At 49.1% G+C, this 23,619-nt stretch overlaps 1 protein-coding gene across 2 annotated transcripts in view; it reads left to right on the forward strand.

The window, feature by feature from the left end:
* Nucleotides 1-23,619, forward strand: part of DCAF12 (DDB1 and CUL4 associated factor 12) — a 70,284-nt gene that overhangs the window by 35,873 nt on the left and 10,792 nt on the right. For both annotated transcript variants that reach the window (XM_038744346.1, XM_038744347.1), the window contains exons 3-5: nt 9,742-9,948; nt 10,589-10,649; nt 20,586-20,779. In XM_038744346.1, coding sequence (XP_038600274.1) covers nt 9,742-9,948; nt 10,589-10,649; nt 20,586-20,779 — 462 coding nt within the window. The remainder of the gene's footprint in view (nt 1-9,741; nt 9,949-10,588; nt 10,650-20,585; nt 20,780-23,619) is intronic.

Consider the following 23,619-nt stretch of genomic DNA (forward strand, 5'->3'; position numbering starts at 1 on the left):
CTCTTCATTCATTCAATCATATTTATTGAGCACTTACTGTGCTCAGAGCACTGGACTAAGCGCATGGAAAATACAATTCAGCAACAAGTAGAGATAATCCCTACCCCACAACGGGCTCACAGTCTAGAAGGGGGAAGGCAGACATCAAAACAAGTAAACAGGCATCCGTAGCATCAATATGAATAAATAGAATTATAGATATATACACATCACTAATAAAATAAATAGAATAATAAATAGGTCCATAGATAGACAAGTGCTTTGGGACGGGGTGGGGGATAGAGCAGAGGTGGGGAGTCGGGGCAATGGGGAGAGGAGGAGGAGCCGGGGAAAAGGGGGACTCGGTCTGGGAAGGCCTCCTGGAGGAGGTGAGCTTTCAGTAGGGCTTTGAAGGGGGGAAGTGTGCTAGTTTGGCAGATTTGAGGAGAGAGGGCATTCCAGGCCAGAGGTAGGATGTGGGCCAGGGGTCGATGGTGGGACAGGCAAGAACAAGGCACAGTGAGAAGGTTAGCATCTCATTTCCCCACTCTATACTGTCACCACACCTGAGTCCTCACCCCGTAAAGCACTTTGGTACTCACCACAGCTCCTCCTCCACCCACAGCACTTATGTAATAGTGATAATAATGATTGTGGCATTTGTTAAAAGCTTACTATGTGCCAGGAACTCTACTGAGCGCTGGGGTGGATACAAGCAAATTGGGTTGGACTCAGTCCCTGTCCCACAAGGGGCTCACAGTCTCAATCCCCATTTTACAGAGGAGGTAACTGAGGCACAGAGAAGTGAAGTGACTTGTCCAAGGTCACACAGCAGACAAGGGACAGAGCCAGGATTAGAATCCATGACCACTCATGACTCCCAGGCCTGTGGTCTATCCACTGTGCAATGTTGCTTCTCCACGTACCTCTCCTTAAACTCTGTGGCTTCCCCCAGCCTGAAATTGATTTTAATGTCTGTCTTCCCTACTAGATTGTAAGCTTCTCAAGGGCAGGGATTATATCTACTATCTCCATTGTACTCTTCCAAGTACTCAGTACAGCTCTCTACCTAGAGTGAGCTCTCAATAAATACCCTTGATTGATTTAGGAAAGGGTGGCTCCTCTGGGATCTCCAAAACAGCATATTTGGAGACTTGAACCACCCTATCATGCTCAAGGGCCTTTCACAGAACAGCGAGTGCAAAAAGAAAATTTCCTGCCACTGGGATCGGGTCCCAATGCAGTGTGCTGCTTTCGCCAGTTAACCACATTTTAGTCCCGAGACTCAGCCAGATTCAAAGCAGTGTGGTAGTCCCAAACCTTGGCTTTCTAGATTTGACCTCCCCCCCACATCACTGACTAATTTTTATCCTTTTTGGAGATCGGCACCTCCCCGTACTGACTCTCGGCTTAACTGTGGCCCGGGTCTTTTAATTGGCCTTGGCATAAAATCTTGGGAACCAGGCAACTCCTGCCAAGCCCAATTTATTGACTTCTGAAGACGTGTGGTTCTTCTTTTATTTTCTTTTTTGTTTTTTCTTCCCCTTTTCTTAAAGCCTGGAGTCCTGGCATTGATTAGGGAATTGGAGCCATGCCAGTGCTGTGAGCTTCCTCTCTGCTCTGGGAAGGCTGAGGGTGTTGCTTCTTAAGGTCATTAGCATCGCTTCGTTCTGTGGAGAGAAGTACAGAAAACGAGAAGCGGGACACTAAATCAGTCAACCAGTCACTGGTATTTATTGAATGCTTACTATGTGCCAGGCACTGTACTAAGCGCTTGGGAGAGCACAGAACAACATGATTAGCAGATCCGTTCCCTGTAAATAGCAGGGAAGGGAAAAACCATCCCTGTAGAGAGACTGAGCCGAGCTCCCTTTTTTTTCCAAGGTATTCGTTAAACTATTACTATGTGCCAGGCACTGTTCTAAGTGCTGAGGTACGTACAAGGTAATCAGGTTAGATACAGTCCCTATCCCACATAGGACGCCCACTCTTAATCCCCATTTTGAAGCTGAGATCACTGAGGCCCAGAGAAGTGACTTGCTCAAGGTCACACAGCAGACAGGTGACAGAGCCAGGATTAGAATCCATAATAATAATAATAATAATGGTATTTGTGAAGCGCTTACTATGTGCCAAGCACTGTTCCAAGTGTTGGGGGAGATACAAGGTAATCAGGTTGTCCCACGTGGGGCTCACAGTCTTAATCCTCATTTTACAGATGAGGTGACCGAGGCCCAGAGAAGTGAAGTGACTTGCTCAAGGTCACTTGGCAGGCGAGTGGCGGAGCTGGGATCAGAACCCATGTCCTCTGACTACCAGGCCCGGGTTCCTTCCATTAGGCCACGCTGCTTCTTGACCTTCCTCAACTCAGTTTCCATCCCGTTCATTCCACTAATTCCACTAATTCCGCTCTGCCCGCAGTCATCAGTGACTCCGTAGCAAAATCTACTTGACTCTACTTTTTCCTAGCACTGCTCAACCCCTCAGCCGCCACTGACATCACGGACCAGTTCCTCCTCTTGGAATTGGCATTTTCCACCACAGTTCTCCCCTGCTTCTCCTCTTCCCTGTCTTCTTAGGCCTCCCGTCGGCTAACTGTGAATGCCCCTCAGGGCCCTGTTTCAGGTCCCCTTCTTTTCTCAATTTACACTTACCCCCTTGGGGAGCTCATCTACTCCCCCCACCTCGTGGAAAGAACAGTGGGCGTCAGAGGTCATGGATTCTAATCCCGGCTCCTCCACTTGTCAGCTGTGTGACTTTGAGCAAGTCACTTCACATCTCTGGGTCTCAGTTACCTCATCTGTAAAAGGGGGATAATAATAATAATGGCATTTGTTAAGTGCTTACTATGTGCAAAGCACTGTTCTAAGCGCAGGGGAAGTTACAAGGTGATCAGGTTGTCCCATGGGGGGCTCACAGCCTTAATCCCCATTTTACAGATGAGGTAACTGAGGTCCAAAGAAGTTAAGTGACTTACCCAAAGTCACACAGCTGACAAGTGGCAGAGTGGGGATTGGAACCCATGACCTCTGACTCCAAAGCCTGTCCTCTTTCCACTGAGCCACGCTGCTTCTCTACAGATGAAGACTGTAAGCCCCACATGGGTCAACCTAATAACCCTGTATCTACCCCAGCACTTAGAACAGTGCTCAGCACATAGTAAGTGCTTAACAAATACCATTGAGAGGCAGCGTGGCTTAGTGGAAAGAGCCCGGGCTTGGGAGTCAGAGGTCATGCGTTCTAATCCTGGCTCCGCCACTTGTCAGCTGTGTGACTTTGAGCAAGTCACTTCACTTCTCTGGGCCTCATTTGCCTCATCTGTAAAATGGGGATGAAGATTGGGAGCCTCACGTGGGATAACCTGATGACCTTGTATCTACCCCAGTGCTTAGAACAGTGCATGGCACATAGTAAGTGCTTAACAAATGCAATCATTATTATTATTATGTCCACATGGGACTCACATTCTTAGTCATCATCGTACAGCTGAGGTAACCGAGGCCCAAAGTTAAGTGATTTGCCCAAGGTCACACAGCAGACAAGGGGTGGAACTGGGATTAGAACTCAGGTCCTTCTGACTCCCAGGCCCTTTCTCTAACCACTAGACCATACTGCTTCCCCTCATACTTAGACTGTAAGCCCCATGTGGGATTGGATGGTGCTGTACCTACCCCAGCGTGTAGTACAGTGCATACCACAAAGTAAGCGCTTAACAAGTATCATAAAAAAAAACAACTGTACATCTTTCTGGCTTGGGGACACCTCTACATGGGTGTCCTGCCAGCACTTCAAGCTCATCGTGTCAAAAATTGAACTCCCAAATCGTCTCCTCTGCCCAATTTTCCATCTTAGTTGACCTCACCTACATCCTCCCCATCTTCCAATCCTGTAATGTAGCCATTCAGCAATTTCTGTTGTTGGGAACTCAGTCAGTCATTATTACAGGTGGGGGGATGCAAAAAGTTTTAAAAACATGTACGAGTGTGATGGGTACCTGAATAATAATAACTGTGGTGTATGTTAAAGTGCTTACGATGTGCCAGGCGTTGTGTTAAATGCTTGGGTGAACATGAGCCAAACGGATTAAACACAGTCCCTGTCCACGTGGGGCTCACAGTCTCAATACCCATTTTCCAGATGAGGTAACTGAGGCTCAGAGAAGTGAAGTGACTTGCCCTAGGTCACACAGCAGGCAAGTGGAGGATGAGAGATTAGAACCCGTGACCTTCTGACTCCTAGGCCTGTGCTCTAGCCACCACGCTGTGCTGCTTCTAAAAGCTTTGGGGATTAGGGCTAAAGTAATTATGGTATTTTTAGGTGCTTACTTTGTGCTAGGCACTTTACTAAACACTGGGGTGAATACTAACTTTGTATTGGGAAGTGTCTGGGTGACACCGTCAGAGGGGTTACAGGGTGGGGACATGAGAGATTAATCAGGGAAGGCTTTTCGGAGGGCTTGGAGGATTCATTCAGTCGTTTTTATTGAGCGCTCACTGTGCGCAGAGCACTGTACTAAGCGCTTAGCATTGAATTAAGCGCTTGGGGAGAGGGGTGGTCTGTCAGGTATCAATGGGGAGGGAGTTCTAGGGAGAGGGAGGGCATGAGTAGGTGGGCATTGGAGAAGCAGAGGATACCAGGTGGGATGCAGTGTGACGGGTGAGGGTAAGTAGCAGGAAGAAAATTGATTGAGTGCCCTAAAGCTAATGGTCAGGAATTTCTTTATGATTCCAAGAGGGCTGGGTGGAGGATTGGGAAGCGGTGGGGAGACGTGAACAGGTCCGTGTTTGAGGACAGAAAGACCTGGGCAACAGAATGAAGTATGGATTGGGGAGGAGAGAGCTCGCTCCAGGAAGGCAGATCAGCAAGGAAGCTGATGCAGTAGTTAAAGATGGGATATGACAAGTGCGGTGAGGCATTTTGGACGGAGAGGAAGATTTCTGGAAAATCCACCCCATTTTCTCCCCCGTCCGTCCGCGTCTCCTATGCACTTAAGGCCGAACCTGTACCTCCTAAGTACTCTGGTATTCACCCTCACCCGCACTTGTGGACATATCCTTGTTCTCTTGTTTCTTCCCCTTCCTCTACACTGCGAACCCACTGTGGGTAGGGATTATCTCTATTTGTTGCCGAATTGTACTTTCCAGGCGCTTAGTCCAGTGCTCTGCACCCAGTAAGCGCTGAATAAATGCAACTGAAATGCATAATTGGGTGCTTCTTGTGTGCAGTCTACCAACTCCGTTGCACTGTCCTCCCCCAAACAGTTCCTAAAGCTCTCTTCCCACAGTAAGCTTTCAGTAAATACAGTTGACTGAGTGGTTGATTGACTACCTGTAATTTATTTTAACGTGTTTCTTCTTACAAGATAGCAAGCTTATTGAGGCTTGGGATCAGATGTACCTAGGGAAGCAGCGCGGCGTTGTGGCTAGAGCACGATCTTGGGATTCAGAAGATCACGGGTCCTAATCCCAGCTCTGTCACTTGTCTGCTGTGTGACCTTGGGCAAGACATTACACTTCCCTGGGCCTCAGTTCCCTCATCTGGAAAATGGAGATGGAGGTTGCGAGCCCCACACGGGACAGGAATTGTGTCCAACCCGATTTGCTTGTATCCAGTACTTAATACAGGGCCTGGCACATAGAAAGTGCTTAATCAATGCCATTATTATCATTAATCAATCAATCGACAGTATTTATTGAACTCACTTAAAAATAGCTCAGTAAATAGCATCGATTGCTTGATTGTGAAGAGAGAACCGACAGGATTTGGTGACAGACCGAACATGCATGTTGGAAGAGAAGAGAGGAATGGAGGATAATGCCAAGGTTGCTGGCTTGTGAGGTGGAGTGGGTTTGTGAAGAAAGATGAGGGGTTCCGTGTCAGACACGCAGAGGCTAAAGTGTCAACGGGATGTCCTGGCAGCTGAAGGAAATGTGAGATTGCCGGGAAGGAGAGATATTGGAGCTGGTGACTTGGATTTGGGAGTCATCCTTCCCAGACTAAGCCCCACTTCTCCTCATCTCCCACTCCCTTCTCTGTCACCCTGATTGGCTCCCTTTACTCTTCCTCACTCTCCCCGCCCCACAGCATTTATGTACATTTCTGTCATTTTATTTATTTGTACTGATGTCTGTCTCCCCCACTCTAGACCGTCAGCCTGTCATGAGCAGGGAATGTGACTGTTCATTGCTGTTTTGTGCTCTCCCAAGTACAGTGCTCTGCTTACAGTAAGCTCTCAATAAATACGATTGAATCCCCAGTTGAAGCCATGGGAGTGAAGGAACTCCCTTTTCATAGCTGACAGACTGAAGCTCTCCCCTTCTTCAAAGCCTTTCACATCACATCTCTGAAAGGTGGCCTACCTAATCATTCACAGTGCTCAGCACTTGGAACAATGCTTGGCACACAGTAAGCACTTAACAAGTACCATCAACATCATCATTATTATTATTAATCTCCTCAGCTTGTAGTTCCCCAATTGCCACGTCAGCCTGGAATGTAAACATATCATCTACCCCAGCACTTAGTACAGTGCCTGGTACACAGTAAGCACGTAAAAATACCAGAAATATTATTAGTATTATCATTGTTATTATTGTCAGTCATGTTTATCAGGTGCTTACTATGTGCAGAGCACTCTGCTAGGCACTTTGGAGAGTACAGTGTAAGAGAGTTGGTAGACACATTCCCTGCCCACAAAGAGCACCTGAGCCATGAGCAATTGTAAGCTAATTGTGGGCAGGGAATGGTTCTGTTTATTGTTATATTGTAGTCTCCCAAGCACTTGGTACAGTGCTGCACACACAGTAGCGCTCAGTAAATACGGCTGGCTGACAAATAGCTTACAGCCTAGAGGGAGAGACAGACATTAATATAAATAAATTACGGATATGCATGTAAGTGCTGTGGGGCTGGAGGAGGGGTGAAGAAAGGGAGCAAAATCAGGGCTATGTAAAAGGGAGTGGGAGAAGGGAAAATGAGATCTTAGGCAGGGAAGGCCTCCTGGGGAAGATGTGCCTTCAGTAAGGCTTTGAAGAAGGGCAGAGTAATCGACTGTCGGATATGAAGAGGGAGGGGGTTCCAAGCCAGAGGCAGGTAGTAGGAAGAACTTTCCCAAGTGCTTAGTACAGTGCACATACACAGACACACCCACACACATTTAATCGAAGGCTCAACATCACTTCTTAACCACCGCACCACTCCCCGCTGCCTTGGCTAATTTCCCTCTGACCTTCCTTTTCAGTCTCATCCTATCACCCCATCTGCTCATCGCTTGAATTCTTTATTCTTACACTCAACTTGTGGCTCAAAGAAAGAAGCCTGGAAAGCAACTGCCCGTGCCTAGTGTGATTTCCATTTTGATGTTGAAAGCCAGTGGCAGGTTCCGAGTTCCGGCATTAAAACCACGTCAGTCAGCACGGGCACGGGGCCCGAGAGATGCTGGGCAACGGAGAGTGAAACATCTGGCTCACTTGTGGTGGCAGTGGGGGAAAATGATCCTTACGTTCTCTTTGGGCAAAGCAGGGAGTGAGACAGTCCAGGAAGGGAAGGAAATGGGTTCATGTGAGTGGGACTCTGGATGGAGGCAATTTTGTGGGACCTCCTGAGCCTTTCTAGCAATCCATCAATCAGTTCTATTTGTTGAGCGCTTACTCTGTGCAGAGCCTGTACTAAGCGTTCAGGAGAGTAGAGTATAACACTATACCAGACACATTCCCTGCCCACAGTGAGCTTACAGTCTAGAGGAGGAGACAGATGTTAATATAAATAAATTACAGATCTGTAATAATAATAATAATGATGATATTTGTTAAGCGCTAACTATGTACCAAGCACTGAGTGCTGTGGGGCTGGAGGGGGATGACTAAAGAGATTAAGTCGGGGTGACTCAGAAGAAAGAGGAAGAAAAGGAAAAGAGGGCTTAGTCAGGGAAGGCCTCTTGGAGGAGATGTGCCTTCAATAAGGCTTTGAAGCAGGGGAAAGAATCGTCTGTCAGGAGGAGGGAGGACAGAGGCAGGATGTGGGCGAGAGGTCGGCGGCGAGATAGACGAGATGGAGGTACAGCGGGTAGGTTGGCGTGAGAGGAGCAAAGTGTGCAGGCTGGATTGTAATCGGAGAGTAGTGAGGTGAGGTAGGAGGGGCAAGGTGATTGAGTGCTTTAAAGCCAATGGCGAGGAGTTTCTGTTGGATGTAGGGGCGGATGGGCAACCACTGGAGTTTTTTGAGGAGGGGGGAAACATGGACTGAACTTTTTTGTAGAAAATGATCCAGGCAGCAGAATGAAGGATGGACTAGAGTTGGGGGAGACCAGAGGTTGGGAGGTCAGCAAGGAGGCTGTTACGCTAATCAAGGCAAGATGGATAGATGCTTGAATTAGCGTGGTAGCAGTTTGAACGGAGAGGACGGTGGATTTTAGCAGCGTTGCGAAGGTTGAACCTCCAGAATTTAGTGATACATTGAATATGTGGGTTGAATGAGAGAGAGAAATCAAGGATAATAATAATGTTGGTATTTGTTAAGCGCTTACTATGTGCAAATCAGTGTTCTAAGCGCTGGGCAGGTTACAAGGTGATCAGGTTGTTCCACGGGGGGCTCACAGTCTTAATCCCCATTTTGCCGATGAGGTAACTGAGGCCCAGAGAAGTTAAGTGACTTGCCCACAGTCACGCAGCTGGCAATTGGTGGAGCCGGGATTTGAACCCATGACCTCTGACTCCAAAGCCCGGGCTGTTTTCACTGAGCCATGCTGCTTCTCTGGATAATGCCGAGGTTACAGGCTTGTGAGACAGGAAGGATGGTGGTGGTGGTCTGCAGTGTTGGAAAAGTCGGGGGAGGACAGGGTTTGGGTGGGAAGATAAGGAGTTCTGTTTTGTATATGTTGAGCTTGAGGATGACAGATGTGCTTGTAGTTATAATTCTATTTATTCTGATGGTTTTGACACCTGTCTACTTGTTTTATTTTGTTGTCTGTCTCCCCCTTCTAGACCATGAGCCCGTTGTTGGGTAGGGACTGTCTCTATATGTTGCTGACTTGTGCTTCCCAAGCGCTTAGTACAGTGCTCTGCACACAGTAAGCGCTCAACAAATACGATTGAAGGAATGAATGAATGGCATCCAAGTAGAGATGTTGTGAAGGCAGGAGGAAATGTGAAACTGCAGAGAGGGGAGAGATTCATTTAATCGTATTTATTGAGTGCGTACTGTGTACAGAGCACTGTACTAAGCCCTTGGGAAAGTACAATGTAACAATATAACAGACACATTCCCTGTCCACAATGAGCTTTACAGTCTAGCTAGGGAGATAGACTTTAATAGAAATTACAGAAAAGGATATATATGCTGTGGGGCTGGGGTGGGGGGAGATGTGCTGGACACTTGGGAGAGATTACTACAAAACAAAGTTGCTGACACGTTCCCTGCTCACCAGGAGCTTACAGTCTAGAGGCGAAGACTGGCATTAAAATAAAATAAACGATGGCTAGGTACACGAGTGCTAGGAGGCTGAGGGTGGGGGGAATAGCAAGTGCTGAAAGGGTACACGTCCAAGAACAGAGGTGAGGCAGAAGGGAGACCGAGTCGGGAAACGAGGGCTTAGACCTCTCGGCAGAGATAGGACTTTAGTAAGGCTTTGAAGGTAGGTGGTGTGGAGGAGGAGGAAGGAAGGAGGGCATTCCAGGCTAGGGAGGGAGGCCTGGAGCTTCGTTACGAGACTGACTCAGTAGTTGTGCTTTGGCTTTATTTTCATCTCTCCGTTTCCACCTCCAGTTGTTCGTAGTGGACGTCCAAACGGGCCAGATCACCAAGATTCCCATCCTCAAAGACCGTGAGCCTGGGGTAGTGACCCAGCAGGGGTGCGGCATCCACGCTATCGAGCTGAATCCTTCGCGGACACTATTGGCCACCGGAGGAGACAACCCCAACAGCCTGGCCATATACCGACTGCCCACACTGGACCCCGTGTGTGTGGGAGATGTAAGTCGCACGTGGTGGGGAGAAGGGAGGAACCGACCTTCCCCAACTCTGATGGGCCGGGTTTCCCCAGGAGATACGATGTCGCGGTACAAGTAAATACGACCGAATGAACCAGTGAACGCCTGGGACCCCTCTCCCCTCTCCGTTTCGGCTTTCATTCACCCAGACCCAAGGGAAGTGAGAGCTGGCGGTCAAAAGTGGTTCTTTCCCTAGATTTTTCCTTTGCCTCCCGGCGTCGGTTTAGTTCTGGCCCAGCTCCGGGGTGGGTGGGCCCCTGTGCTGGGACGGGCTTGGACGTAGCCCGTGATTTGACGCGGGCCTCCGACTACGGGGGCTCATTTTCCAGTCCTTTTGGGACATGGTAATCAAGCTCCAAGAAGAGCCCGAGGGCTTCCACTTCCTCTCTCCATGTGGCCTTGGGCTGTGGGAGCGACTTGGAAGAGGAGCTGACAGGACTCGGGCCTCTTCACACGTGTTCGGGAAATTGCAGTGGGCTGCTTTTGTGGTCCCAGTTCCCGCTACATGCGTTGAGGAGGCGGTCCTTGGCACTGACAGGTCGACTGCCAGGGAGGTGGATTCCGGGTGAGAGCTCAGATCTTAAAAATTGATTTCCCTCTCAATTCCCATCCCCTTCTTCCAGGATGGACACAAGGACTGGATATTCTCAATCGCGTGGATCAGTGATACCATGGCAGTGTCTGGTAAGTTTCCCGTCTTCTAGGCTGACTTTTCGGTGTCTCAGAGCTTTGGAGAGAGAGCGAGAGTGCGATGTCGTCTTGGGGTCCGGACAGTTGTCTAGCCTTCAGTTCGTTGGTGACGAATGGGGCTCAGATTTTTATGTATTTGTTGGTTTATTTTAATGGTATTTGTTATGTGCTACTCTGCGCCAGATGTCGTTCTCAGTGCTTCGGTAGATACAAGCTGATGAGGTTGGACCCAGTCCCTGTCCCACATGGGGCTCACAGTCTTAATCCCCATTTTACAGATGAGGAAACTGAGGCACAGAGAAGTGATGTGACTTACTCAGGGTCACCGAACAGACAAGTGGCGGAGCCAGGATTTGAACCCAGATCTTTCCGACTCCCAAGGCCTACACTTTATCCACTAGGCCGTGCTGTTTAATGTCTGTCTCCCCCTCGAGACTGGAAGCTCACTGTGGGCAAGGAATGTGTCAACCAACTCTGTTATGTTGTATTCTTTCCCAAGCACTTAGTACAGTGATTACACGTGATTCTTGTGAAGATGGCATTGATTTCAGGGGAAGGGGACGGTGTTTGGGCAGGAGAATGCGGAAATTCTTCCTGGGCAATTCCCAGAGCTTTAGAGATGTGTTGAAAAAAGGTTTTTTGTGGTGGTGTTTTTCAGTGGCATTTATTAAGCACTTACTATGTGCCACGCATAGTACCAAGCACTGGGATAGATACAAGATAATCAGGTTGGACTGTAAGCTCACTGTGGGCAGGGAACATGGCTGCTACTTCTGTTGTAGTATGCTCTTCCAAGTTCTTGATACAGTTCGTTGCACATAATAATAACAATGATGGCATTTATTAAGCACTTACTATGTGCAAAGCACTGTTCTAAGAGCTGGGGAGGTTTCAAGGTGATCAGGTTGTCCCACGGGGGGGCTCACAGTCTTAATCCCCATTTTACAGATGAGGTAACTGAGGCCCAGAGAAGTGAAGTGACTTGCCCAAAGTCACACAGCTGGCAAGTGGCGGAGCTGGGATTTGAACCCATGACCTCTGACTCCAAAGCCCGGGCTTTTCCCCCTGAGCCACGCTGCATAGTAAGCACCCAATAAGTACCAGTGGTTGATTAATTGACACAGTCCCTGTCCCACATGGGACTCACAGCCTTAATCCCCGTTTTTCAGAGGAGGTAACTGAGGCACCGAGAAGTGAAGCGACTTGCCCAAGGTTCCACAGCAGACAGAGCAGAGCCGGGATTAGAACCCAGGTCTTCTGACTCCCAGACGCTTTCCACTAGGCTACGCTGCTTCTCGTTCCCAGCGGCGCTGACCCGCACCGAAGTGAGCCCTCCCTGGCAGTCGCCCCACATTCCCCCCATTCCCGCTTCCCGTCTCATCAGGCCCCTGCTGGCTGCCAAGCACGTCCGGCTGGCAAAGGGGATCATGAAATGGAAACAAGGAATGCCACAGGTAGTAATGTCCAGGGTGGGGAAGCTGCGATATGGAAAGAAATAGGGGAGTAGCATGTATATATGTATATATGTTTGTACACATTTATTACTCTATTTATTTATTTATTTTACCCGTACATATCTATTCTATTTATTTTATTTTGTTAGTATGTTTGGTTTTGTTCTGTCTCCCCCTTTTAGACTGTGAGCCCACTGTTGGGTAGGGACTGTCTCTATATGTTGCCAACTTGTACTTCCCAAGTGCTTAGTACAGTGCTGTGCACACAGTAAGCGCTCAATAAATACGATTGATTGATAGAGCTCGGGCCTGGGAGTCAGAAGGACCCGGGTTCTAATCCCGGCTCCACCACGTGTCTGCTGTGTGACCTTGGGCAAGTCATTTAACTTCCCGGGCCTCAGGTATCTCATCTGTAACACAGAGATTAAGATTGGGAGCCCCATGGGGGACAGGGACTGTGTTCAACCTGAATGACTTGTATCTACTCCAGTGCTTAAAACAGTGCTTGGTACGTAGTAAGTGCTTAACCAGTGTCATTATTATTATTAGTTTTATTATTTTCATTGTTAGAGATGGAACAACGGGGGAAGGATGGGGAGAGTAAGGGAAGAAGAGCAGGTTGCTAATTGAGGTAGAAAAGACAGAGCTTGGTAAATTGCAGTCGTTCCCCGACTTGATTCCTCTAGGACCCAGAATGTGTCAACGTGGTTCATTCAATCTTATTTATTGAGCGCTTACTGTGTGCAGAGCACTGTACTAAGCACTTGGTTGAGCTTAAAGCTCCAGTTCTGCTGGTGAGACATTGTGTGTTTATTTGGGAAAGGTGAATAGGCTGTTGACTCCAGAGCTGTCAGTGGGATCAACTTGAGTTAGCACTTCTTTATTCTGAATAATAGTAATAATTGCGGTATTTGTTAAGCATTTATTATGTGCCAAGCACTGTACTAAGCGCTGGGGTAGCTACAGGATAATCAGGGACTGCCCTCTCCTTTGCCCGGCAAAACTATTTCTCCACTCTTATTGACACTCATGTCCACTGCCCTTGTCAGTTGTTCCAGACATTTAACTCCTTCCTCAGGCCCTCTGTCCCCCCACTTCCCCCATCCCTTGCCCCCAGTGACCTGACCACCTACTTCATCAGGAAAATGTGTGAGTTCCCTAAAATCTCCCCTGTCCCTCCTCAGTCCCTCGCCATTCCGGCCCCCTCTTCACCTCTCCCATCCTTCCCAGCAGTACCTATAGAGGAGATCCCCTGCCTCCTCTCCAAATCCACCCCTTCCACTTGTGCTTCTGACCCCATTCCCTCTCACCTTATAAAAACTTTCACCCCTTCCCTCCTCCCCTCCTTAACATCCGTCTTCAACTGCTCACTCTCCAACGGCTTCTTCCCCTCTGCCTTCAAACATGCCCACATCTTCCCTATTTAAAAAAAAACCCTCCCTTGACCCCACTGCTCCCTCCAGCCATCACCCCATCTCCCTCTTACCATTCCTCTCCAAACTCCTTGAGCGAGTTGTCAACACCCACTGTCTCAAATTGCTCTCCAGTTCTCTCCTGGACCCCCTTCAATCTAGCTTCCATCCCCTTCCCTCCACAGAAGCCACCGTCTCAGGGGTCACCAATGATCTCCTTCTTGCCAAATCCAATGGCCCCTACTCCATCCTGATCCTCCTCGACCTCTCAGCTGCCTTCGACACTGGACCAGTCCCTTCTCCTGAAAATGTTATCCAGCCTTGGCTTCACTGTCCTCTCCTGGTTCTCCTCTCTCTGGCCGTTCATTCTCAGTATCCTTCACCGGCTCCTCTTCTGCCTCCCATCCCCTAACTGTGGGGGTCCCCCAGGGTTCAGTTCTGGGCCTCCTTCTATTCTCCATCTACACCTAGTCCTTTGGAGAACTCATTTACTCTTACGGCTTCAGCTACCACCTCTATGCGGATGATTCCCAAATCTACAGTCTCCATCCCTGACCTCTCTCCCTCTCTGCAGTCTCGCATCTCCTTATGCCTTCAAGACATCTCTACGTGGATTCATTCATTCAGTCAATCGTATTTATTGAGCACTTACTGTATGCAGAGCACTGTACTAAGTGCTTGGGAAGTACAAGTTGGCAACATATGGAGACGGACCTTAACCAACAACGGGCTCACAGTCCTCCTGTCACCTCAAACTTAACATGTCCAAAACAGAACTCCTTATCTTCCCACCCGAACCCTGACCTGCCCCTGACTTTCCCATCACTGTAGGTGGCACCACCATCCTTTCTGCCTCAAAAGCCCGTAACCTTGGCGTTTCCTTGACTCCGCTCTCATTCAACACACATATTCAACCCATCACTAAATCCTGTCGGTCCTACCTTCACAACGTAGCTATAATCCACCCTTTCTTCTCCATCCAAACTGCTACCACAGTAATCCAATCACTCATCCTGTTCCGCCTGATTACTTCATCAGCTTCCTTGCTGACCTCCCAGGCTCTTGTCTCTCCCCACTCCAGTCCATACTTCACTCTGCTGTCCAGATCATTTTTCTACAAAAACATTGAGGACACATCACCCCACTCCTCACGAAACTCCAGTGGTTGCCCGTCAACCTCCATATCAAGCAAAAATTCCTCACCATTGCCTTTAAAGCACTCAAATCATCTTGCCCCCTCCTGCCCCCTCACTCCTCTCCTGCCACTCAGCCCGCACAATTCGCTTGTCTGGTGCTAACCTTTTCACTGTGCTCCAATGCCGCCTGTCTCCCTGCCAACCCCTAGCCTACGTCCTGCCTCTGGCCTGGAATGCCCTCCTCACATCCGACAAACAATTACTCTCCCCCTTTCAAAGCCTTATTGAAGGCACATCTCTTCCAAAAGGCTTTCCCAGACTAAGCCCCACTTTTCCTCATCTCCCACTCCCTTCTGCGTTGTCCTGACTCGCTTCCTTTACCCTTCCCCTCTCCCCACCCTTCAGCACTTATGTACATATCTGGCATTTTATTTATTCATATTGATGTCTTTCTACCCTACCCTGGCCTGTAAGCCCATTGTGGGCAGGAAATGTGACTGTTTATTGCTGTATTGTACTCTCCCAAGCTCTCAGTACTGTGTTCTGCACACAGTAAGCGCTCAATAAATACGATTGAGTGCATGATGAACATGAGACTTAAGAGTCTAAGTAAGGAGAGAGAACAGGCATTGAACTCCTCTTTTTGCAAACGAGGGAACTGAGGCACAGAGAAGCGAAGTGACTTGCCCAAGATCCCGCAGCCGGTACACAGCGGAGCTGGGATCAGAACTTCCTGGCCTGTGCTCTTTCCATGAGGCTGTGCAGCTTCCCTTCTCAAGCTAGCAGGTGGCAAGCTTAAAACATCAGACCATTCAGTCAAGTGGCAATGGTAGTAAAGTAGCACCTAAGGTGCTTGGAGAAACCGTGTGAACCCTTAGACTCCCCCTCCTGTGGTTAGGACCGGGGAATCATCTAGCACCCTTCACTTTCCCACTAGGATCCCACTGTGATCCCCCCTCCATGAACTTATTTTGAACCCGCTGTGGTAACAGATCCGATACTTTGACCATCTTTTGTGTGAAGCGTTTCCTCTGGCTCCCCTTGAACCTTTCCGCTTTCTGACTTGGCTCTCTGTCTCTTTCCCCTGCTGTTTTGGGATTTGGGGAACAACAGTTCCTTGCTCACTCTGGCCACATCCTTCGTGGGTTATAAACTTGTCCAGTTTTTCCAAACCAAAAAGTCATTGGATCACCTCCGTCACCTTGCCCGCTCCTACCTCACCTCGCTACTCTCCCACTGCAACCCAGCCCACACACTTCACTCCCCTAATGTTGATCTTCTCACCGTGCCTCTATCTCGCCCATCTCACCGCTGACCCCTGAACCATGTTCTGCCTCTGGCCTGGAACACCCTCCCTTTTCAAATCTGACAGACAATGACTCTCCCCGGCTTCAAAGCCTTGTTGAAGGCACATCTCCTCCAGGAGATCTTCCTGGACCAAGCCCCCGCCTTTCCTCTTTTCTCACTCCCCTCTGCGACACCCTGGCTTGCTCCCTCTGCCCTCCTCCCAGCCCCAAAGCACTTTATGTCCATATCTGTCATTTATTTTTTTATATTAATGTGCCTCCCCCTGCTGTAGATTTTAAGTCGTTGTGGGCAGGGAATGTGTCTATTTACTGTTGTACTGTACTCTCCCAAGTGCTTAGTACAGTGCTCTGCACACAGCACTCAATAAGTAGGATTGAATGAATAATGGTCTATTCCAATAATAATAATAACAATGGTATTTGTTAAACTCTTACTATGTGCCAGGCACTGTACTTATGCACAAACTCCTCCTCCTGCTGATCATTTTCATTGCCCTTCTCTGTGTCATTTCCCCATCTGTTTGTTCTGCCTGTCCTTAGATGCTACAACAAGAATTCAAGACAAGACAGGCTCTGGTTATGTAGAAGTGATGCCAAACTATCTGTCCTTTTGTTTTCAACACATTTGCTGATGATGGCCCGACTTTTCGTTGGATTGTTAGTATCCACTGGGTCTCTGCAGGGAATCCTGGTGCCTGTCGCCCCCCAAAACCATCCTTTTAGGATGTTGGACCCGGAAGCATAAATGGGGCGCCCCACCCCTGCCCCCCCAGCCAGCACTTCTGCCTCAGGTGGGTCCTAGACTGAAAATGGCTGCAGCGTCCAACAGGAGAGCTGGCACTGTCGGGCTTGACCTGGACTTGGCTGTGACCAAATTTGTTTCCCGTAGCCTTTGAAAGCTTCTGGGCTGAGGGGCCGACACCGGGCCCTGGGCAGAATCACAGAGCAAGCCAGGCCAGAAGCCGAAGAGGATTCCACTAATCTCATTTTGGTGCGATCAGAGAACCTAACAGCGTTGAGAAACTGAGCTGATTTATAATCTGACAGTTGATGGTTCATTTTATCTTAAAATGGGCAGACTTGAAAGCCATTGGAGAAGGGCTGAAACCATTAATGCTAATCAGATTAGAATCTCCCAGAAAGCCTTTTTTTTTCAGATAGGGAAATACTGAGTATAAATCTCCAGCAATGAGGGAGATTTAGAGGCAAACCAGTTCAGCTTCCTCCAGTTCTTTTGTCACCCCAGAGGAGTGAAGCCAAAGCGGCTTTACTGCTAAGTGAATCCATGGGGTGGGACACAATGGCTGAAATCTCCAGAGCCAAAAGTCTTGGGAGAGGAGAGGTTCAGAGAAGGGACTGTCTCCTATTCCCCCTTCCACCTCTCCCGAGTCTGTCCACCATTAGCTTCGAAGGACTGGACCCACCTAATTAAGTGTCCTACGTGTTTTGCGTCTTCCAGGTAGAGCCGCTTCTTCAGCTTCTCAGTGTTGCTCAGCATGTCACTGAGAAATGTGGCGAGGAGGTCCAAACGTGAGGTCCCACGTACCTCACATGCAGAGGGAGCTACCACATGTATGTGTGTTCTGTTCATGCAAGGGCTGTGCTCCCTGTGTGCTGCTGGGATTTTTTTTTTTTAATTAATGTATTCATTTGATTGTATTTATTGAGCGCTTACAGTGTGCAAAGCACTCTTCTAAGCTCTTGGCATTGTACATTATAGCAATAAACGGGCTGGGCAGGTTGTCCCTGCCCACAACAAGCTTAATGGTATTTGTTAAATGCTCACTATGAGCCAGGAACTATATTAAGCACTGGGGTAGATACAGGCTAATCAGATGGGTTGCAATCCGCTGTCCAGGTGGGGCTCAAAGTCTTAATCCCCGTTTTATAAATGAGGGAACTGAGGCCCAGAGAAGTGAAGTGACTCGCCCAAAGTCAAGCAGCGGAACCTGGATTAGAAGTCAGAGATCAGATGACCACAGCTGGTCTGGCTTGGTTTCTGCCTGTCCTATCCTAATGTGAGCAATGACAGTGCATTTTATGTTTTCTCTCTCTCCTCTCTCTACTTTCCTCACCCCGCCCCCTTCCCACCCCTGTGGGCTTTGGTGGAACAGTGCTTGGCACATAGTAAGCGCTTAACAAATACCTAATTGTTATGTGCATTTCTGCTGCTCGCTGCCATTATCTTTGGGGAAAGCGAAGCTGCATTTTTCCCATCCCTCTGTGTTGGGTCACCAAAGCCCCGTAACACAGGAAGGGGACAAAGGCTTTCTAGTGATCTTGGGTGCCTCGGTTGGGCGGGTGAGATCGGGATTTGGCCCGGCATTTGACCCCAAGAGTCCGTCAGCAGCATTCCACCTCCATCCCCAAAGGCAACGGTGAGCGTTGACCTGAAAGTGTAAGGCTTTGCCGGGCCCCCTGTTCACCAGATGGTCTTCTGGACGAGTGTCTTCCCCTCCCCTTCCCCGGCATTTGGTCCTGCATCTTCCTAGGCTACGGGAAGCCAGGTGGTATTCGCTTGCCCAAGGATAGAACCTGAGAGGCCGAAAGATCCTGGTGGAGAAGGCCCAGGGAGCTCACTGTGGCCAGGGAAGACGTTGACTTGTGTTTTCCCATAGCCACATCCTGGCCATTCAGCTGCTTCTTTCTCCCCCTCTCCTCTTCTCCCCCTTCTGTTTCTTCTCCAGTCTCTCTTCCCTGTTGCTTTCTGTTACTAAGGTAATAATAATAATAATTGTGGTATTTTTTAAGCGCTTACTCTGCACCAGGCACTGTACTAAGCACTGGGGTAGATACAAGGTAATTGGGTTGCTAATTGGTAAGATGTTCTTGGAGAAGCAGATTGGTTCTGTTTGAATTATACCCGGGTCTGTTCCGAGGGTTTGCTTTGTATCATCATCATCAATGGCATTTATTGAGCACCTACTGTATGCAGAGCACTGTACTAAGTGCAATACAACAGAGGTGGTAGACACATTCCTTGCTCACATTGAGCTTTCTGTCTAGAGATGGGGGCAGAATCCTGCATTAAGGAAAACATGCCGGCTAGAGCTTTGTCTTACATTGTGTGCATTTATGCACACGGGCATAATCGTATCATCCCTTCGTATAACTAGCACAGTTCCCCCCTTTCAGAGCCCTCCTAAGAGCTCACCTCCTCCAGGAGGAATTCCCAGACTGAGCCCCCCTTTTCCTCTGCTTCTCCTCCCCTCCCCGTTGCCCCTACTCCCTCCCTCTGCTCCACCCCCCTCCCCACCCCACAGCACTTGGGTATATATGTACATATTTATTATTCTATTTATTTTATTAATGATGTGTATGTATATCTAATTCTGTTTATTTGTACTGATGCTATTGATGCCTGTCTATTTGCTTTGTTTTGTTATGTCTCCCCACTTCTAGACTGTGAGCCTGTTGTTGGGTAGGGATTGTCTCTACTTGTTACCAAATTGTACTTTCCAAGCACTTAGTACAGCGCTGTGTACACAGTAAGTGCTCAGTAAATACGATTGAATGAAAGTATCACCCCACACGACACGGCGCTGAATCCAGATGGGTTCATGGCTTCGGAAGAACGTTCCCTTGTTCTGCTGCTGCGTTCTACCTAAAATGTCTTGGTCCAGTGCCCTGCTCACAGGAAGCACTCAATAAATAAGAACAACTGATAGATTGATGTCTGGGGAAAACATGCATCCTGGCAGATGGAATTTATTGGTAACATCCCTGAGCTCCTGAGAGAAAAGTCATTTCAATTGATGCCTTGTAACACTTTAATAAGGAGCAGATTCGCATTTCCTTAGGTCAGCCTGTTTTCTCTTCCTCTTTGCCCCGACTCCAGCCCTTCTCTATCCCCCCCCCCCCCCCCCCCCACCACCACCAAAAGCAGGAGGAAGACTCTTAGCTGATGTGAGTCAGTGCTGCACCTGATATGGAGGCTCTAGAGACTGACCTTCTCCTCCCTCATTCGTGCCCTGGTTCTGAACCTCAGAAAAGCTAGAAAGTTTGGGCCCTCTCAGCCCCTCCTTTCTCCTGGTCCTGCTTTAGGCTAGTGGCCGGGCCAACTAACACAGTCTAGGCCCCGAGAGAAAGAGATTAGTCTGGCCTTAAAAGAAGCCAGAAAGGGAGACGATATCGGGCCACCAACCCAAGTTCCTGGGACTGCTGTCAGCTTCTGAAGCTCACTCTCCACAGGCAAATGACCTCTGGTGTGCAGCCTTTATGGAGAGAGGTTGGGAAATGGGTCTGTGTGGCCACTCTCTCTGCCCCCCCCCCCCCCCCAGCCCCCCGGGAGTGGAGGCAGTCGTCGACTTGTCCAGGAAGGCAGTGCAGCCTAGCGGAAAGAGCCTGGGCATCAGATGACCTGGATTCTAATCCTGGCTCTGCCGCTTGCCTGCTGCGTGACCCTGGGCAAATCGTGTCACTTCTAGGTGCCTCAGTTTCCTCATCTATAAAATGGGGATCGAACACCCGTTCAACCCTCCTACTTAGACCGTGAGCCCCATGTCGGGTAGGGACCGTGGCCGACCTAGGCCTCTCGTACCTACCCAAGTGTGAGTGGCCCATGGTAAGGGCTGAGCAAATACCAAAATTATAATTCTCTTTCTTCTATTTCCCCGTTTAGGTTCCCGTGATGGCTCCATGGGTCTTTGGGAAGTGACGGAGGACGTGTTGAGCAAAAGCGACGCCAGGCACAATCTTTCCCGGGTGCCGACGTACGCTCATATCACCCACCGAGCCCTGAAGGACATCCCGAAGGAGAACACAAATCCTGACAACTGTAAGGTCCGGGCCTTGGCCTTCAACCACAAGAATAAGGTGTGTGTGTATGTGCGTGCGTGTGCGGGGCACAGTGGGGCGTCGCCCATGAGACTCCTCCCATTTTGTCCCCCACGAAACTCCTCCCCGAGTCCAGGGTTCGGCAGCACATCACCTAGCAGACAAACTGGTGGTGAGTCCCCAAATTCCCAGTGAGAAGCAGTGCGGCCTAGTGAGAAGCAGCGTGGCTCAGTGGAAAGAGCCCGGGCTTTGGAGTCAGAGATCGTTGGTTCAAATCCCGGCTCCGCCGGTTGTCAGCTGTGTGACTTTGGGCAAGGCACTTAACTTCTCTGCACCTCAGTTACCTCAACTGTAAAATGGGGATTAAGACTGTGAACCCCCCGTGGGACAACCTGATCATCTTGTAACCTCCCCAGCGCTTAGAACAGTGCTTTGCACTTAGTAAGCGCTTAATAAATGCCATCATTATTATTATTATTAGTGGGAAGAGCAGGGGCCTGGTTCTAATCGCGGCTCCTCCGCTTCCCTGCTGTGTGACCTCAGTGACTCACTTCACTTCTCTGGGCCTCAGTTCCCCCATCTGTTGAATGGAAAGTCGATCCTACTCCCCGCTACTTAGACTGTGAGCTCCAGGTGGGACAGAGACCTGGGTCCAACCTGATTAATTTGCACCTAGCCCAGTCTTAATCCCCGGCGGCCCACGATAGCCATTTCTTCCAGGGACAAGCCCTTGTTTTCTCAGCCTTGGAGGTGGGAGGAGCCTCACGGAACCTGAAAATAAAAGCTTTCCCTTCACCTTTACGTTTTCCTCATGACCCTCGGGGAGGGTCTGGGGGAATTTCACAATTCATTTAGTCCCTGCTGTGGGCAGAGCACCCCTACTCAGTGCTTGGCAGACAGAACTCAAGAGTTGACAGCCTAGCTGGGGAGGTGAACATTAAAGTGAACCCCAGAGAGGAGGAAGAAGGAAGAGGGGATATGCGTATGATAAATGCCCTTGGATGAGTGACTCAGTGCCGATGCAAATACAGCGTGTTGTGAATCCGCATCAGAAGGCTATGAGTTCCAAAGTGCTGAGAGGTACAGGACAGGCAGTGGTGGGGGAAGTAGTTGGGGAGAACAGACACTAATCGGGGAAGGCCTCCTAGAGAAGATGTAATTTCACAAGGGCTTCAAAGGTGGGAAACGTTGTGAGCTGTCAGCTAAGAAGGGAGACTGAGCCCAATGTGGGACAAGACTGTGTCCAACCTGATTAGCGTGTACCTAGAACAGTGTTTGACACGTAGTAAGCGCTTAACAAATACCACAGTTATCATCCTCATCAATATTATTATTGTTATATTGATCACTGTTGTTAGCAACGAGTAACAGTGAAAAGGTTAGCTGGAGGGGGAAGGCACCGTTGTTATTCTTATCAAGAGAGCTGAGTGAGGACCTTAAAAGCCAAAGGTCAGGAGTTTCCGCTTGACGTGACGAGGGTGGGTGTCCATTGGAGGTTTGTAAGGTGAGGAGAATGCATGGGGAGCAACGTTTAGGAAAAATGGTCCGATTGAGTGAAGTGTGGACTGGAGAGAGGTGAGAACGCAGGCAGGGAGACCAGCGAAGGGGCTGATGCAGAGGTGAAGTCGGCATGGACCGATCAGTCGATCGTATTTATTGAGCACTGTGCCAAGCACTTGTCTGTAGACCCGATATAACAGACGCATTCCCTGCCCACAGTGAGCTTACAGTCTAGAGGAGCGTGCAGGCCGTTTAGATGGAGAGGAAGGGATGGATCCTGGAAAATCCAACCAGATTTGGCAACAGACTGAATAGGTGGCATGAGGGGAAGAAGTGAAGGACGAAGCCAAGGTTGCGGGCCTGAGGGCCGGGGAGTGTGGTGGTGTTATCCTCTGTGAAGGGAGAGTTGCTTAGAGGAGAAGTTTTGGGAGGGGAAAAAATGTTCAGTTCCTGCTGTGTTCCTCTGGGACTGGCTGGCTTCTGCCTCCTCCCCAAGGACAGACCTGAATTTATACTGCTTTTTTTATAATATTTGTTAAGCACTTACTGTGTGTCAAACACTGTTCTAAGCACTGGGGTAGGTACAAGTTTATTATTATTGTTATTATTATTAGTTAATTAGGTCGGACACAATCCCTGTCCCACACGGGGGTCGTAGTCCGAGTGAGAACAGGTATTGAATCCCCATTTTACAGTAGAGGAAACTGAGGCCCAGAGAAGTGAATAATAATAATGGCACTTATTAGGCACTTACTATGTGCAAAGCACTGTTCTAAGTGCTGAGCACTGTTCTAAGTGAAGTGACTTGCCCAAGGTCACACGGCAAGTAATTGGCAGAGCCGGGATTAGAACCCATGTCCTCCTGCACCCAGACCCGATGCTCAACTCTCCTCAGTTTTCAGCTCAGCATTCCTGCCACCCTGAAGCTTGCAAACACTTGCTCTCTAATTTCCCTGTTCTCTCCCCTCCCACCACTCTCAATGCCCCGGATGGTCAGGCCCGGAAATGTGTGCTAGAGAGAGGAAGTTCTCGGCCAGAGCCGCGGCTCCTGGCAGCCGGGGACGCCAACAGTGCTGGCCGAATCATGCCATATCAGCAGTGGAAAGAGCACGGGCTTTGGAGTCAGAGGTCATGGGTTCTAATCCCGGCTCCGCCACATGTCTGCTGTGTGACCTTGGGCAAGTCACTTAACTTCTCTGAGCCTCAGTTACCTCATCTGTAAAATGGGGATTATGACTGTGAGCCCCGGGTGGGACAACCTGATCACCTTGTATCCCCCCCAGCGCTTAGAACAGTGCTTTGCACATAGTAAGAGCTTAACAAATGCCATTATTATTAGTAGTAGTAGTAGTATCAGCAGCGGTCTCCCTATGGAGAAC

The sequence above is a fragment of the Tachyglossus aculeatus genome, chromosome 3 (assembly GCF_015852505.1).
Source record: "Tachyglossus aculeatus isolate mTacAcu1 chromosome 3, mTacAcu1.pri, whole genome shotgun sequence".
Lineage (NCBI taxonomy): Eukaryota > Metazoa > Chordata > Mammalia > Monotremata > Tachyglossidae > Tachyglossus > Tachyglossus aculeatus.